At 38.4% G+C, this 18,819-nt stretch overlaps 1 protein-coding gene across 1 annotated transcript in view; it reads right to left on the reverse strand.

The window, feature by feature from the left end:
- The window catches only part of KLHL1 (kelch like family member 1), a 357,641-nt gene that overhangs the window by 211,832 nt on the left and 126,990 nt on the right, over window positions 1-18,819 (reverse strand). The window contains exons 2-3 of the mRNA XM_006098589.3: window positions 15,853-16,035; window positions 6,801-7,024 (exon numbers count right to left, since the gene is read on the reverse strand). Coding sequence (XP_006098651.1) covers window positions 6,801-7,024; window positions 15,853-16,035 — 407 coding nt within the window. The remainder of the gene's footprint in view (window positions 1-6,800; window positions 7,025-15,852; window positions 16,036-18,819) is intronic.

Consider the following 18,819-nt stretch of genomic DNA (forward strand, 5'->3'; position numbering starts at 1 on the left):
CTTTAAAAATAAAAAAATTTCTCTTCCTTATAAAAAAAAACCCTTAATTGTAAGGCTGACTGTGTACCCATCTACCATCTACCCACCCAAAGTGTAAACTTTAATTATATATATATAGCACATACCCGCTCACTTATGATGGTGCACCTGACCACAAGGGGCCAGATGCTCAGACTGGTAGGGTAAGCTTGGCTGCTGGGGGTCTGGCCCAATCAGGATTTGAGCGAGATGGGCCGGGACATGCCCTCCCCTCAGTCCCTCCCCCAGCTGGCCCAACCTCCCCATGTCCCTCCCTGGCCTTGATTTGTGCACCCAGTGGGGTCCCTTGGCCTTGCCTGCGCCCTCTCGCAATCCAGGACCCCTCGGGAGATGTCAGAGAGCCGGTTTCTGCCTGATCCCACAGGCCAGGCCAAGGGATCCCACTGGTGCATGAATTGGTGCACCAGGCATCTAGTATGTACATAATATTAAATATAGACCTATCAGGCATTATTTACCTTATACAGCTTGGTCTATAGTCTTCTCTCAATACCAGGCATGTTAAAGGGCATGCAAAGCTCCTTTGTTAAAGGACACTGGGGAGTCCATGGTGGAGTTGGTGGTGGGGCGATGGTTATTGGAGGGGCTCAAAAGGCCAAAGGGTTGCCTGGGTGACTTGACTCCACTTCTGTGATTTTTTTTCATTTTTCATTTTTTTCATTTTTCCAGCGGGCAAGTCCACACATGCTCCTATAGTGAATGCAGATGAGTAAGAGCGTGCAAAGCCAATATTTTAGGCACAGTTTAAGTTTTTACTTTCTTCCTTTTGTTAACATCCCATTGGTTAAAGCAAGTTACGTGGCTCCTCTGAGATTCCAGTTGCAGGGCTCTGTATTATCACAGTATGAGATGCAGGGAGGGAGAGAGAAAAAAAGAGTTCATCAGTACAATCCACCTACCATACACAGTTGTTTAAATCCCTGCAGCCATTTTCTATGGCCCAAAGCTTCATTATGGTTCCAAAAGATCCAGGTGTTATTAGTGATTTTTAAAATATATTTTTATTGATTTCAGAGAGGAAGGGAGAGGGAGAGATAGAAACATCAATGATGAGAGAGAATCATTGATGGGCTGCCTCCTGCACGCCCCCTACTGGAAATGGAGCCCACAACCCAAGCATGTGCCCTTGACTAGAATCGAACTTGAGTCCACAGGCTGACGCTCTATCCACTGAGCCAAACCAGCTAGCAGCAGTTCTCAATCTTTGGGTCGCGAAAAATGAAAATACATCCTGCATATCAGATATTTACATTATGATTCATAACAGTAGCAAAATTACAGTTATGAAGTAGCAATGAAAATAATTTTATGGTTGGGGGTCACCACAACATGAGGAACTGTATTAAAGGGTCGCCGCATTAGGAAGGTATCAGTGATTCTTTACATAACCATCCCATTTTATTCTTACAGCCTTTTGGATAGATATGTTCTGTTGAGAAAATATAAAGATGGCAAGGCAGAGATATATAACTGGCCTCAATGAGCTTGGACTTAAACCCAAGTCAAACAAAGCTCTTAATTTTATTACAAGAGCAAAGAACTGGGAAAGTGGGAATTAATCCTAGTTGGAGACAGGCCCAATAGTGATTATAAAAATGTCAATAGTTAGGGAGACACGTTGATAGTAGAGATTCTGATGTTAAAATTGCTGACTGTTGAGTCCTGGTTGTATTGGTGAATCTAAAATAGTGTCGCAAAGTTACTGCTTTTGTTTGATTTTTCTGTTTGAATTTTGCAAAATTAGCCAATTTAAAAAAAAAACACCTCATTCTTAATTTTCCTAATGTAGAACGTATGGGGGAAAAAAACTTTATCGAATGCTTTTTTTTTGAAGATAATATATAAATTTATTAATAAACAGTAACAAAAGGATATAACAACAACAGAGACATGATATAAAAACGACAAAAACATGATATGAAAACAACAAAAACATGATATAAAAACAAGTGATGCAAACAATGACTGATAAAGTGATTAAACTTATTCTAATATCTCCCTGTACACCACATTAAGAGTGAAAACACTTTCAGAGTGCTTGACTAATTTCCCTTGTGATGCAGTACTTAGAACTTTAACTGTAACCTCACATGCTCTTCAAACTCGAGAGAAAACAACATATAACTGACCATGTGCAAAAACGGGTTCAGGTAGGAATATGCCTACTTTGTCTAGAGTTTGTCCTTGTGATTTATCAATAGTCATCACAAATGCTGGCACCACAGGAAACCGTTGTTGAATCAATTTAAATGGGAGGCCAGTGTCAGATGGGGACAAATTAATTCTTGGAATCAGAACAACCTCTCCCTCTGTAGATCCTGTTAATACTTCAGCTTTGATAATGTTAGGTAGTAATCTTTTGATAATAAATCTGGTACCATTACAAAGACCCCATTTACTATTGAGATTTTTCAATAGCATGATGATTGCACCCACTTTCAATTTTAATTTATGACACGCATTCCCGAAGGAGTAATACTATTAAGAAATTAGATGGGAAAATTGTCCTTTTCAGCATCATCTGTTGAATCAGTGGAATCATCACTCAAATATGTATGAAAATCTCCATTGAGTATATCCAAAATTTCTTCATTTAATTTTTGAACGTGCCCATTTTTTGGACAAAGAATTGTACGTTTAGATGTATTTTTAATATTATCTATAGATATAGTATTTCCAAAGGTAGCTTCAATAATAGATCCATTACAAATTATTTCATAGGGGATTTCAATAATATCCATTCCTAAATGAAAACTGCTATCAAGTTTGCCATCTCCAAGTTTTACTAACCATCCACTATAAGCAGAATCATCTGATCTCATATTTGTTGTAAGAGACAACTTTCTGAAACATCCCCAAACATTGCAGTACTTTAAACTCGTTTATACTATGGCCAATTGCATAGCATGCGGTACAATACCGAGACATTGTCAAAAATCCCCTCCAAGAAGGAGAACTTTCCCACCAAATACAACATTCAAATTCATAATTTCTCTTAGTAATCTGTCTATGGCAGTGATGGCAAATCTATGACACGCATGTCAGAGATGACATGTGAACTCATTTTTTTGGTTGATTTTTCTTTGTTAAATGGCATTTAAATATATAAAATAAATATCAAAAATATAAATCTTTGTTTTACAATGGTTGCAAATATCAAAAAATTTCTATATGTGACATGTCACCAGAGTTAAGTTAGGATTTTTCAAAATGCTGACACACCGAGCTCAAAAGGTTCGCCATCACTGGTCTATGGCATTTATAGCATGACTGGATGCCATGGTGCATTCATCAATAATGAGAAGTTTGGCCTTTTTAATAGTTTTAACAACTTCACTGTTTATATCGATTCTAGAAATTGAAGTTTCATTTAATGGAATGGGTAATTTATATTGGGAATGAAGTGCTTCCACTAAGAAGTAAATTTGCAGCAATTCCTGTAAATGCTGTGGGTAAACAGTACCAGCAAGACCTCTAATATAATGTATTAAAACTTTATAAAGATATGCCTCTTGCCCTCACCGGTTTGGCTCAGTGGATAGAGCGTCAGCCTTCGAACTGAAAGGTCCCAGGTTCGATTCCGGTCAAGGGCATGTACCTTGGTTGCGGGCACATCCCCAGTGGGGGGTGTGCTGGAGGCAGCTGATCGATGTTTCTAGCTCTCTGTTCCTCTCCTTTCCTCTCTGTCAAAAATCAATAAAATATATATTTAAAAAAAAAAAAGATATGCCTCCATGCTCCGAGGGACGGTTCCTGCCTCAAACCTCACCCAGCTGGGAAACAGCTCAGGGAGGGCGCAGTTGTTGCTAAGAGGACCCAGGACTCAGTGCATCCACGCTCCTAGGGCCAGTTCCTGCCTGAAACCTCGCCTTCGTGGAAAACAGTTTGGGGAGGGCACAGCCGTTTACCAGACAACCCTGCAGGGCTGACTTCCTTCAGGTTGGTCGAGCCTTGGTTGTGATGCGTTACACCCAGGGTTTTTATATAAATAGATAGTTGGTACATTTACCACGTAACATTATCCAATACAAAAATATAAAATATCTCTCCAGGTATTCAGGATATTTTGTCTGATTTATATTTTAATGTTTTCCCTAAAATTGTCTTGTGTACTCTTGGTTGATTCCTACATATTTTACAGGGATTTTTTTAGCATTATGTATGGTAACTTCAAAAAAAAATAAGACATAGTTATCTTCAAATATTTATTATATACCAATTATATAAATCAGTGTCAAATGATCAGTTTTATCAAAAGAACAAAATATAACATTATGTAATATGAAAACAAACTGTAATAAACCAGAGGGATATTTATCTCTCCTAGTGCATAAGAGATATATTGAGAAAAAATTAACCGTTTTAATCTTACACATATAGTCTTGCTTTATAACAGGGCCACATCCATATAAAGAAAATTATTATGAGACCTAGATAATTCAACCTTAAATAATTACATAAAATCTCCAAAACTGTAACGTACAAAATACTGCTAACTCAGTAAGAGAAGTGCAGAAAACTTTATAATGCATTTAGATTTAGTGAACATAAAATTTGCATTAGATATTAGAAGAGTGATGTAATGAAAAACAGAAAGTAATATCTTTATATGTGCATATATAGCTCCTATTAATTCAAGAAAAGCAGGAGCCAAAAATGCATATATAAGTGGATTAATGTAGCCACTCTGGAAAATCTCTTATTGAAGTCACCATAAATGTATTTCCTTCAAAATCTATTAAACTTTCTTAGTCCACTCCAATTTATTGTGGTACTTGACATTGTTGACCTCCCAGTCCATCTTTAAGTCTCCATTTTAGCGAGGGGAGTGCAGACTTTCTTATCTCAGCTTACCTCTGATTCACTGACTTCTCTTCCTACTCTTATTCTTGACCCTTTCGTTGCTCTAAGGTTTGAATGAGGATTCTACATATTTGCCTTAACACTCATTGTTTCAGAATCATTTCTAACCATGGCCTTAATTGTTACTATTATGGTAGTTTTAAATCTAGCCTTGTGTCTGGAATCCTAGCTTAGTGAAAGTAGAGTAGTTTGTAGAAAATACTGCAAAATCAACTTGTAAAAGTAGGACAAAAGTGATTATGATAGATCTTGAAAACCAGTAGAGATGTTTGTATTTGAAATTATGTGTATAATGGGAAACTCATGTAAGTTCTTGAAGAAGGGAGTGACATAATTAAGTCAATAATAATAATAATAATGTTAGTTAACACTTACTGTATTGAATTTGTCAGGTTCTGATTACTTATATCTTATTTGATATAAGTAATGTTGGAGGAGACATAAATAATACTTTTATAGTACTACTCTGAAAAATTCAATGTATTTGTGGTACATGAATTAGAATCAGGGAAGTATAAATGAAAGAAAACCTCACAGGGAATACTTTGAGTTAATTTAGGGCATAGTGAAATGCCACTGGGATATCTGGTGAGAAGTTTTGGCCTGAAAGGGAAGGAAATCCTTATTTTCTTTATTTTTTCTAAGAAAATAGAAAAATAAGAAATTGGAGATATTAAGACATTCACCATTTAATTTATACATTGTGAAAATAGAATTCAATCCCAGGCAGTCTGGCTACAGAAGTAATATATTAACAACTACAATGCTCTGCCTGTCATATTTTACAAAGATAGCCCTGAAAAAATGGTGCAACTTTAGAAAATGCACAAAAGATGAGCACTGCAAAAAGGAGTTTATGTAGAGTTCATTTGGCATGAAATAGGACTATGTAAATGCCAAGAAAGAGATTAACTGAGAAATATTTGAAGACTACTTCTCAGGGTCATAGGTCTGATTTCCTGAAAGCAGACTAGGAGACTGCAATTCACATGGCATGGTTTATTTAAGGAGTGTCCTCAGAAGAAAGGAAGCAGCATAGGGCAGAGGAAGGAGCAGATAAGGGATGTGGTCTTTGCTGGAGCCTTGTTCATCTTTAGCTCCCAAGAAGCTTTGGAGCATGATTTGTTGCAGAGCTAGTCATACCCCAAGGTAAAGAGGTGGTATTTTTATACCTGGATTCTAATAGTTAATACCGTTGAGCCACTCACAGGTGAAGAGCACATAAACTCCCAGAGGGCAGCTCCTATTGGGCCATGTGTGATTCTAGAGAAAGGGTAGCTGGGAACAGATAGGTGCTAGCATCACTAGCCCAGGGCACATCGTGTGCCTCATAAAGGGGGTCTAGGCAGGGCAAACACAAAGTCCAGTACAAAAGGAAAGATGGATTTTGTGTCTTATCCTATATAATAAAAGGCTAATATGCAAATTGACCAAACGGTGGAAGGACTGGTCGCTATGATGCGCACTGACCACCAGGGGGCAGACACTCAACACAGGAGTTGCCCCCTACTGGTCAGTGCACTCCTACAGGGGGTTTGCCGCTCAGCCAGAAGCCCAGAAGCTGGGCTCACGAGTGGTGAGCACAACGGTGGTGGCGGGAGCCTCTCCCAACTCCGCGGAAGCACTAAGGATGTCCAACTGCCGGCTTAGGTCTGCTCCCTGCAGTTGGACATCCCCAGAGGGCTCCCAGACTGCCAGAGGGCTCAGGCCAGGCTGAGACCACCCCCTCACCCCCCACAGTGCATGAATTTCATGCACCAAGCCTCTAGTTTGATATAAGTAATGTTGGAAGAGATATAAATAATACTGCAGGAGGAGCAGGAGAAGAAAGCCAGGGAGGCTGCCGCGGCCAGCAAAGGCCTGAACACGACCGTGGACCTGCAGTCTCCAGCTTGTACCTCCTATCAAATGACGCCACAGGGGCATAGGGCTCCCCCCAAGATCAACCCGGACAACTACGGGATGGACCTGAACAGCGATGACTCCACCGATGATGAGTCGCATCCCCGGAAGCCCATCCCCTCCTGGGCCAGAGGTGCCCAGCTCAGCCAGGCCATCCTCCACCAGTACTACCACCCCCCGAACCTGCTGGAGCTCTTTTTGTTGTTGTTGTTTGAGTTGTCTTACATTTAATCGATCAATATTACAAAGTGTTCATGCTACATACAACCTCATTAACATCCAGGGGTGTGGGTACCTATAAAAGGGGGGACTCCTGACCTCTGTCCTACAGGGGGGCTCGCCTGCCTGGCCTCTGGCGAGGTCAGGGGCTGTGGACACTTGACCCGCAAGCTTCCGAGTGCTGAGCACGGAGCCCGGCACCTCCAGGCCGTCCCGTGAGCTGCGAGTGAACCTGTGTGGCAGGTGGGACTCTGCAGGCATGGCGGTGAGCAGGCACACGCCATGAGAGAGTTGACTCAGGGGCGCAGGGCCTGGCCTGGGCTCAGGCGTGTAGGACTCGCTGCCTGGCAGCCAGAGGCGCACAGAGCTGAGGAAGGAGAACGAGAAGTATCCCCGTGGGTAGCACAGAACATGAGTGACTGGGGAGGGAGGGACACAGAGAGAGCGCGCGGCCACAAACCAGCAGGCAGCTCAGAGAACCAGGGACAGGTAAGGCCTGGGCACTTGGAGCCGCGCTCTCTGCCGGGCCAATCTGCCTGGGAGGCTGGCCAAGGGGTCTGCAGGCAGGTTCCCTCCAGCCCTGGGCAGGCTCTTCCCCTGCTGTCCGCGCCCTCTGGCGGGGTGGCAGACAGAACAACAGGGCTGGTAAAAAGGAACACAGAAGCATGGACATCCCCACTGCAGGCCAGCGGGACTGCGGCTCAGAGCACAGGAACCGCAGGACCACGCATGGCTTGCGCTACGGGTCTGGCAGCTGCTCAAGGACCATGTCCTCGACGCCACTGATCTCGATGTGGTACACGATGCGCCAGAAGTGCCTCATAATTTTCACAAATAAAAATTATTTGCTTCTTTTTCTCCACATTATTCTCACTATAAAATAGCATACCTATTTTTTCCTGTCTGAACTCAAATATAATTTCTCTGAAAAAATTTCATAATAATCAAACCAAATAAGGAAATGAGTAGCATATGTAACATATGCTACGCATTTCCTTATTTGATTATTTCTTGCCCTTGGAATCAAAACCATATATTTCAGTTGAGGTTATTTGCAACTGTAATAATTTCCTTAATTGTTCTATGGGTTATTTTTTCCTTCTCAAGATTATTGAAAACTTCTTGATGAAAGGTATCATGTTTTATGTCCTTTTGCATCACCAACAGGGGTCAAAACCAATGCTATATGTTTGGCAAAGATTTCTTTTAATTCATGAAAGGAAAAGATGTTTTATGTATTGCTGAGTATCAATGTTAGGCTTAAGGAGGACAGTAAATGATGGAAAACAAGTACTTTTTAGTTTCTCTTATCCTTGTTTTCCTCAACTTTTATTCAGATATTGACATGTATCATGTGTAAGTTTAAGGCATACAATATGATGATTTGAAATATTTATATATTATGGAATGATTACCACAATATTTATTTACAATGATTATGTCCTGTTAATAAATTGACCCCATTATTAAGATATAATGATTATCTTTGTCTCCTGTTACTGCTTTGCCTTAAAGTCTATTTTGCCTGATATAAGTGTAGCTACCCTGAATCTCTTTTGGTTTCCATTTGCTTTGATTATCTTTTTCCATTCCTTTACTTTGTGACTGCGTGTGTCTTTAAAGCTGAAATGAGTCTTTTTCTAGTAGACAGCATATAGTTGGGTCATATTTCAAAATCCATTCAGCCACTCTGCATCTTTTGATTGGAGAATTTAATCCAATTATCTTTAGAGTAATTATTAATAGGTAAGAAGTTATAATGCCATCTTTCTGTTTTCTGGCTGTTTTGCAGTTCCCTTGTTCTTTTCTTCCTCTCTTGCTGTATTTCTTTGTGAATTGATTATTTTCTATAGTGCTATGTTTTGATTCCCTTCTGTTTTCTTTTGTGTACCTACTGTAGCTTTTGTTTTTGTGGTTACCATGAGACTTACAAAAAACATTCTATAAATATAAATCTATTTTAAGCTGATAACAACTTAACTTCAATCATGTAGAAAAACTCTACCTTTTTATTCCTCTCCCCATATTTTATGTTTTGATGTCACAATATACCTTCTTTATACTGTGTATCCATCAACTAATTATAGCTTTAGTTGCTTTGAACACTTGTCCTCTAATCTCTATACTAGACTTAAGTGATTAATGCACCATCATACTACAGGATTAGATTATTCTGAATTTGTCTAAATATTTAGCTTTACTAATATGCTTTACACTTTCATGTTGTTGTGTTACTAATTAGACTCCTTTCATTTCTTCTTAAAGAACACCTTTCAGCATTTCTTATAAGGCAGGTCTAAGTGGTACGGTACTCTCAGCTCATGATCCTTATGGCCTTGGGATGGTATCTGTACCTTTAAGAAAGTAGGTGCATTTCCCATTTTAGATTGGCTTGCGCAGTCAAAGCCCTTCACCTGTCAGCCTATCCAGGGATTCTGGAAGGACAAGTTGGTGATGTCTGAAAGCAGGCTTCCTGCTGGAGTCTTTGGATGACAAGTCTGGTGTCTGGTCAGAAGGTGGCAGTCTTGGTGCTTGGTGCTAAGGACCAGCCTAGTGCCTGACTCTGCAGGGGTAGACCTGGAGCCTAGGATCATTGGGGTGAGTCAGGCCCTTGAGTCTGAGGTGACTGGCCTGGGACTTGGGTCTGCATGTGCAGACATAGGTCCTAGATCAGTGATGGCGAACCTATGACACGTGTGTCAGAGGTGACACGCGAACTCATTTGTTGGTTGATTTTTCTTTGTTAAATGGCATTTAAATATATAAAATAAAGATCAAAAGTATAAGTCTTTGTTTTACTATGGTTGCAAATATCAAAAAACTTCTATATGTGACACGGCACCAGAGTTAAGTTAGGGTTTTTCAAAATGCTGACACGCCGAGCTCAAAAGGTTCACCATCACTGTCTTAGATCAACAGAGGGCAGCCAGGCACAAGGAACCAATGGGTTGGGCCTGGCATCTAGGTTTACAGGGTCTGGATTGGTGTTGGGATGTTCTGGGAACCTGATTTCATAGGATTTTGACTGTAGGCTGGAGTAATTGTGGCTGGCATGGCGCTGGGGGAACCTGGAGCTTGGGGTCTCCCAGTCAGTCCATAACCTGAGTGTTTGGGGGCCCAGCCTGAAGATGTGTTCTGCTGAAGAAGATATGGTTCTGAGATAAGCAGAAAGTCTACTCTGTGGGGACCAACCTCTACTCTAGGTCTATGGGGTCTGGGGATGTGGGAGCTGGCCTGGTGCAGGGTGGAACAAAGCTGGGGTGTGTAGTAGTTGGCCTGGTTGGGCCTAGTCAACTAGAGCCTGGGTTTGTGGGAGGTTGCCTGCCTTCAGGGTTTCAGGGGTCCTATTGGGAACTTGGCGCCACAGGAACCTTCTTGAATCATGAAAGCAGGCCAACCCTTGGAGGTGCTGGGAGCCTGGGACCACTAAAACCACAGGGATCTGGGAGCTATAGTTGTTGCTGGAGCTGTGGGTATTGCCTGGGGCCAATGGAGTATTTTTTGTTTTGTTTTTCTGAAATTGGTACAGAGCAGTTATAAACTATCAAGCTGATTGAGATACCTGGGTGAATGTTGCATTTAATAAAATGGAAGAAATGAGTTATTCCTCGGCCATCAAATATGGTCTTTATAAGTAAGCTTTCCCTCAGTACAGAGAAACAGACCTACTTGCCTACACCTGAGTATTCATATCTAACTTACTTATAAAATATTTTTTGCTATATGTAATATTTTAAGTGTTTCTAAATACATTATTTCAATTGCCACTTCTCATTCTTGTCCTAGCCGGTTTGCTCAGTGGTTTGAGCATCGGCCTGTGGACTGAAGGGTTGCAGGTTCCATTCCTGATTCCAGTCAAGGGCAGGTACCTCAGTTGCAGGCTCAGTCCTGGGTCCCATCCAAGTGGGTGTGGGAAACAACCAATCGATGTGTCTCTTTCACATCAATGTTTCTCTCTGTGTCTCTTCCCCTCCCTTATATTCTCTCTAAAAATCAATGGAAAAAGTATCCTCAAGTGAGGATTAACAACAAAAATAATGCTCATTTTAAAATGTTAAAAAAATGTACATACTTTAACAGCTAATTCTATTACATTTTGAAAATAAAATGTATATTGATAAACACTGCCTTTTAATTATTCAAAGTGTGAATACATTTTTTGGGACACCCTGTATATGCTTATATATCTCTTTTATTTTCTTTCTTTCTTTTTTCTTTTTTTTTAGCAAGAGGGAGAGGGAGAGGGAGGGAAGAGAAAAACACTGGCTGCCTCTTGCATGGCCCGTACCTGGATCAAGTCCACAACCCTGGAATTGAACTGGCAACCTTTGGGTACAAAGGACAATGCCAAACCAACTGAGTCACAATAGCCAGCTTATACATTTCTAAAACATGTTAGTGCCTCCTTTATCCTGTCTAGGAGCCCTACTCCCCAGGATTAAGCTTTGTTAACAGTATGTTTTATATCCTTTCACACTCTTTCTACGCACATAAAATTATAAATGACATTATTTCCAAGTCAAAGGATGTTAGTTATTTAAGAATTTCTCACATATTTCCAATGCACTTACTCTTAATAATGACTAAAGGGAGAAACAAATGTTCATAAGCTAAATCCTATATCATTGTATACCATCTAGTCTAATATATAAAGAGCCAGGGTCCATAACGTTCAAAACGACCAAACAGACATCCAAACGCCAGGCTGCACGTGCAGCAGGCTCAGGTGGGAGGGGACTGGTGAGCTGGCTGAACTGCTGACTTCTCAGTCCCTCCTGAGTTGCGGGCGCTATGGCGACTCAGCACTGACTGCCGCTGCCATGGGCAGGTGCAATGTGATAGTTCGGGGGCCCCTGCCATCTCCCCTCAAACGCCCCACAGAGGGAGGCCCAGGCTACCCAGCTGGTGGCAGTGGGTGGGGCCTCTCTCTGCGGGGCAATCAATTGTGGAGCTCCCAGACTGCGAGAGGGCACAGGCTGGGCAAAACGACCCACCCCCCTGCTGAGTGCATAAATTTCGTGCACCGGGCCTCTAGTCCTATATAATAAAAGCCTAATATGCTAAGTGTCCAGTTATCCGGTGACCAATTGACTGTTCAACCAATCAAAGCATAATATGCTAATGATAGGCTAAGGCCGCTCAACCAATCACTCTCACGTGCACTGACCACCAGGAGGCAAACAGTCGACTGCTCTACCAGTCACCATGATCTGCACTGACTACCAGGGGGCAGACGCTTTGAATGGTAGTTTAGATTGCTGCTGGGGTCTAGCTGATTGGGACTGAACGAGATGGTGCCAGACATGCCCTGAAGCCCTCCCATGGTCCCTCCCTGGCCCAGTTGTGCACCAGTGGGGTCCCTTGGCCTGGCCTGCCTGCACCCTCTTGCCTGGAATCCCTCGGGGGATGTCAGAGAGCCAGTTTCAGCCAGATCCCACAGGCCACTCCCCTCGGGAGGGTGCCAGACGTAGGGCTCATGGCTGGTGAGCACTGCTGTGGCAGCGCAAGCCTCTCCCGATCAGGAATGACTGGGCGCGAGCCTGCAGCAGGTGCAGTGGGGCTGGGATGAGCGGGAGCGGCAGGTAGAAGATGGACTGCGGGTTTCGGCCCAATCCCTCCAGGCCACCCAAATTCATGCACTGGGCTTCTAGCTACATTATAACAGAGTAGGCCCTGAAAAATATCTTCTCTTACCTTTAAAAATTCAACAGTCCAATTTTTAATATTGACCTTGTCAGTCTAATTTTCAAACCTGACATCTCTGATTACAGGCAGCCTACCTATCAAAATAACCTCTGTATTTAGTACTCAGAAATTTACATTCAAGTGTTTTGTTCATTTGCTGATAATCAATTATTCTGGGTTATTTATGAGAAGTCTATATTTTATTTTGTTAAATTTATTTTTATTGATTTCAGAAAGGAAGGGAAAGGGAGAGAGAGATAGATACATCAATGATGAGAGAGAATCATTGATTGGCCATCTCCTACATGGCCCCTATGGGGGATCGAGCCCACAACCTGGGCATGTGCCCAAACCTGGAATCGAATTGTGACCTCCTGGTTCATAGGTGGATGCTCAACCACTGAGCTACACCTGCTGGTCTGAGAAGTCTATATTTATTTTCAAATTTCTCTGAGGACTTAAAGCACAAATAAATTCAGAATTATGATTGCTTTTCATTCTAAGAATATATTAATGTGCCATTTTTATGATTATTAGCCTTTCAGAGTGAACCTACTTTTAAATATGTCTAACAATAATCTAATGTATCTATATAGACATAGTATTTCATAAATACATTGATAATTGTGATGTACATCAGATAAAAATATATATACAATATAACTAGCATCAAATAAAATATTTTATGAAGAGCGCTTCAATGCTCATAATCTATTAACTTAAATAGAAATGTATTTGAAAGTTTTGAATGATGAGATATTTATATGAAATTAAATATACATGATCTTTATGGATGACTATTTAGTGAGTGCTTATGACATCAGCTTGCAGTGCCTTTCTTGAAAGAGCAGTAGATCTTAATGCAAATTATTTTTTCCTTATTTAAATTTATAATAGACCAAAACCTTTCAGTGCTAATGATTGCATCACCAATTATAATTTTTCCCAAAGACAATTTGGGCAAAATTATAATTTGTGCATTAATTAAAATATAATTGAATAACTTAAGAGTCCATTAGTTTATTACTATTACTTAAATGATTATTTGGTTAAGGCAAAAAGCTAATTTTGCATTAATTATAATCAGTTCATTGTACAAAAGTATACATAAGGGGGTACAATATACCTGCTGTTACTGAAAAGAGTGCTTTTTTTTTTTAGGTGCCCCATAAATATTTCCCACATCTTTGTTAATATTTGCACATTCAACTTAGAATAGTAAGTATGTAAATTACTTGTAAAATAAATAGTGTTAAGTTTTAAAGCATGGTGTAAATATAATTATTTATTTTAATTAATTTAGCAGATAGTCTTAGGCTAATTTTTTTCCTCATTTAAAGAAAATGTAGATAATTGATAATAACACAATTTATTTAATATGTGATAAATATATGAAATATTTAAATGTTGATAATATGTATAAAAGAAATACATTGTTAAGATGTTTTAAAGTAATCGAAACCAAGAAGCAATTTTACTTCCTAATAATCAAAATTATTATAATACAACTTGTATAATTAAACAAATTATTTAAAAATAATATAACAACCTAGATAAAAAGAGTAATAAAGAAACCAATGTAGAATATAATATGGAAGAATTTATCAATGTATTGGTTAAAAATACTTCAAATGACAAATATTATATTACTAACAATATAAGACTATAAGATAAAATTATATGAATTATATTAAACACTCTCTCTTTTAAAAAATAATGAGCATTTGATGTGCTAATATACTTTTGAATTGATTGAGTACCCCTATATTCTTAAATATATATAATTATTTAATTTAACTTATAAGTTAAATGAAGAAAATTTAGTAACACTTAAATTAAGAATACATTTAATAATATAATTTTTATCTAAATGCTAGTTAGGTTGTAGCTTAGGATAACCTGCATATTTTCCACACATATTGCAACTTAGATCTCTCAATAATAATGACTATTAATGTGATATCATAAAAATATTTGAAAAATAATTGTGAACACTATATTATTGCCATAGTTTGCTTACAGATTGAATCCCACATAATTTATATAACTTCTTCAATGTCAATTGTTCCTTCCTATGCTATGCCTATCTAGTTTTAGTGTATTAGTTCAAAGTTAGTGTCCACATTTTAATATTGTTACCGGGGTAGAAATAGAGCCTTCTTTTTCAGGAATCCTTTCAATAATCCACATTTATATGCATATATTATCTAGATAATACAACTTAAGTTAAAAATCACAAGGAAGAGAAGTACACTAAAATATTTTTGTATGTACGTAATTTACCTTTTCTATTAATTCATTAGTATGAATAGTATTCATTAGTATGAATAGTATTAAATGATATGTCAAGGTTATCTAAGGCTCTTTGTCTATATATTCAACTACCTAAAATAATCAGTATCAATATTAAACTAAAATTATTTTTTCAGTAAAATACCAACATCAAATGTAATGAATTTTAATAGGTAAACTGATAGCAAATCAATATGGCACAACATAATCAGATGTCTAGTTCATGAAACTTGAAATAATCAATTAGCCTATATAATAAAAGCCCAATATGAAATACTTTGAATTTCCTAATTGAAACAAATAATATGTACCCAAGGCAATCTTACTTCCTTTCAAAAAGTCAATCAGAAAAGCATATCTCATTTCAGATCTTAGAAATATATACTACATTAAGATTAATTTCCACTTAATATAATTGTGAATCATATAAAAGAGAGCATTTATCAACCGGTTAAAGGAAGTTGTATTTTTGTTGTTGTTAATACTCACCCTAGGATATTTTTCCATTGAGTTTTAGGGAGAGTGGAAGAGTGAGGGAAAGACAGAGAGAAACATCAATGTGAGAGAAACACATCAATTGCCAGGACCCTTTGGTCTGCAGGCTGCAGGCTGATGCTCTATCCACTGAGCCAAACCCGCTAGGGCAAAAGTTGTATTTTTGAACTGCTTATATTTGCTTTTATTTTTTTAAAAGATTACTGAAAGAAATAAATAAAAACAAAAGAAAAATACCCAAGCTTTCTTAGAAATATGAATTCTTAATTCTCTAATCATGAAGTTTGTAATCTATCTACCAGACTATCATTTTTAAACGCATAAATACATGTTTCCAATAAAGACAGATTACTGTACCTGTGTGCAGGTATCTTGCGGTTCCCTACAATCAGGATAACATCACAGAGCTGCTGTTGTTTCAAGTAACTTTCCATTTTCCTGAAGGTTTGCTCAGCATGGTGAACAGCCTGATAGAATTCTTCAGAGCTGCTGGAGTCCAAATCACTTTGAGTTGTCAATGAATGGCTAGTTGCTGACAGCCTGCAAACCACACACAAAATTGTTGGTGTTTATAAGGCCCACAAATTGTCCAGAACTACATTCAGAGTTTTAAAAATGTACAAAGAAAATCAATGACTCTCTCTTTATCTTCTTCATTATTAATATGTTAGAAAAATTCCTTTTGACCCTAGCCGGTTTGGCTTAGTGGATAGAGTGTTGGCCTGAGGACCAAAGGGTCCCGGGTTCGATTCCTGTCAGGGGCCCATACTTTGGTTGCAGGCTCCTCCCCGGCCTGGTCCCTGATCAGGGCTCTTGCAGGAGGCAACCAATCGATATGCTTCTCTCACATCGATGTTTCTCTCTGTCTTTCCCTCTCTCTTCTACTCTCCCTAAAAATCAATGGAAAATTATCTTCTGGTGAAGATTAACAAAACAACAATAAAAAAATCTATTTTGGGTTAAATGTTTTCTTCAGGAAGCAGTAAATAAATTATAAATTATATGCCTTTTTGTCTTTAAAAAAACGTAAAAGATAGGTTATCTGTATTTATAATAACATAAAGTTAGTAAACCTGAAAAAGTCCCAGACATAGTAAAATACAAACATGCCTAGTCTAAAATTAATTACTATTACGATGTTACTTTATTCCATTTGATATTGAAGTAGATCATCTTATACTATTTTAAATTATGATTCTTGTGAGGTATGGTAAATGTTACTTGACAAAATAGGTGAATTTTATTATGAGAAATTATGAAATATGGTTCATAAAAGATTAACAATAAATTATAAATTACTGTTTCATATTCTGTACCTAACTGGTTAAACAAAAATATGCAATAATACAGAATGTATTACTTCAGTTACTTATGTTTTAATCATAAGTAACAAACTTCAGGATTTCAAAAAGTCCATGATACTTAAATATGGCTACTACATCTATTAATATAATAGACTGTTCTGTGATGAAGACATTTCAGTATCCTTAAATGTATGATGTGCCCACCACAACCATCAAGAGTAATGAATAATAATGAAATGGCTTATTTCAAGATAGAGGGTAATATGGAATATTCTGCTTCCAATTACAATGCAATAACTTGTAGCTGACTAGATCCTTCACCAAGAACACCAGAAACAAAGTTACATAAAATATCAAAATAATTATTTGTGTTTAATAATAGCTACTAAAGCAGCTATGCAATGAAGGGCCAAGATCCTCTAGTAAAGGCGTATTCATGGAAGTCAGCTCATTAGTCTGTGCTGGCCCCGTCCCCTAAGTATTTACTAATTATAAGCAGCATAGGGTGAGAGTATGAGAAGCCCAATATAATGTAGCAGCTAAGCACAACTTTTGTTAGTGTCATGAGGTTTGGAGGAAATAATGATTATTGGAATTGTGCTTTCCAAAGTTAGCCAGAAAGGTAAAGGTGGGGGGGGGGGGCATAAAGGAGGGAAGATTAGGTAAGGCTGTCATGGGGAACCATGTTTTCTCTGGAGGTAATTGCTGATTCCTAAGCCATGCTAGACAGCAGAAAATGGCTTATAGAAAGCGGAGGAGTTAAGCAGAGCTTGAAAAATAAACATCTGAATTTAAGGATCAACAGGGAAAAGGGACTGTGATAAATACACAGGCTCACACCTAGACTTCCTAAGGGCTGTATCCTAGAGGTTAAGGAAACTGGAAAAAGATAAGATAATACAGAGACTGAAACTTAGATTTAAATCAGTAAAATCTCTAATTGCAATGAGGTACTTTTCTAATCTAAATATCAGAAAACAGTCTAAATACATTCTTTTTAGGAAAAGATAACCTCATCCGGACTGTATGATTTCTTTTGCACATATATGATGCTTGCCATTAAAGAAAAAGAATAGCAGGCCTATAAAGAAACAGGACCTAGGGAGAATGACAGAGAATATAAACAGGCTCCCAGGTGCTGCAGGAATTTCTGGATGGGTCATAATTACTTACTTAATAGATGTGAAAATAACTGTCATTAATATATTTTAGTATAGGTGACAAGCTGAAGATTTTCACAGCACATTATGTTATATGAAAAAATCGAATGGAAATAAATAAGAAAATATAATGCTATAACTTTTGGAAGATGAATGAATTTGCAGTCTGGATGCATATGAAGAAGACAAAGTGATTTAAAAATATTTAAACTAAAATATTGAGATAAAAAGCTAAAAAAGTATTTTCAGAAACATAAACATGGTATGAAATTATAATATTCATATAATTATAACTGTAAAAGTAGGGGAGAAGCATGATGAGGCAAATGTCATTTGAAGAAAGAATGATCAAAAGTTGTAAAAAATGTATTAAAGACACAAATTCCAAGATAAAATGAAAAAACTACACATCATAATAAAACCAAAGAAATAAACAGTAACAACAAAGCAAACAAAAATCCCTTTCTTAGAACTTGCCAAAGAACAGAAAAAGAGAACTTGTCCCCAATTCATTAAATGAGTCAAATATAACATGGATGCAAAACCTAAAAGGGTTGTTACAAGGAAGGAAAATTAATGGTCATTATCTGTCCTAAATATATTTGCTAACATCCTAAACCAAATATTAGCAATAAAATACAGAAATGTACATGAAAAAAGATATCCTATATAATAAAAGCCTAATATGCAAATTTACCAAACAGTGGAATGACCAGTTGCTATGATGCACACTGACCACCAGGGGGCAGACGCTCAATGCAGGAGCTGCCCCCAGCCCGCAGCCCCAGGCCAGCCAAGGCGGGTGCCAGCAGGGTCTCCCCCACTCCCCCTATCGCCCTGCAATTCGCCCCACAGATTGG

Source organism: Myotis lucifugus, unplaced genomic scaffold, assembly GCF_000147115.1.
Source record: "Myotis lucifugus unplaced genomic scaffold, Myoluc2.0 scaffold_242, whole genome shotgun sequence".
NCBI classification, from domain to species: domain Eukaryota; kingdom Metazoa; phylum Chordata; class Mammalia; order Chiroptera; family Vespertilionidae; genus Myotis; species Myotis lucifugus.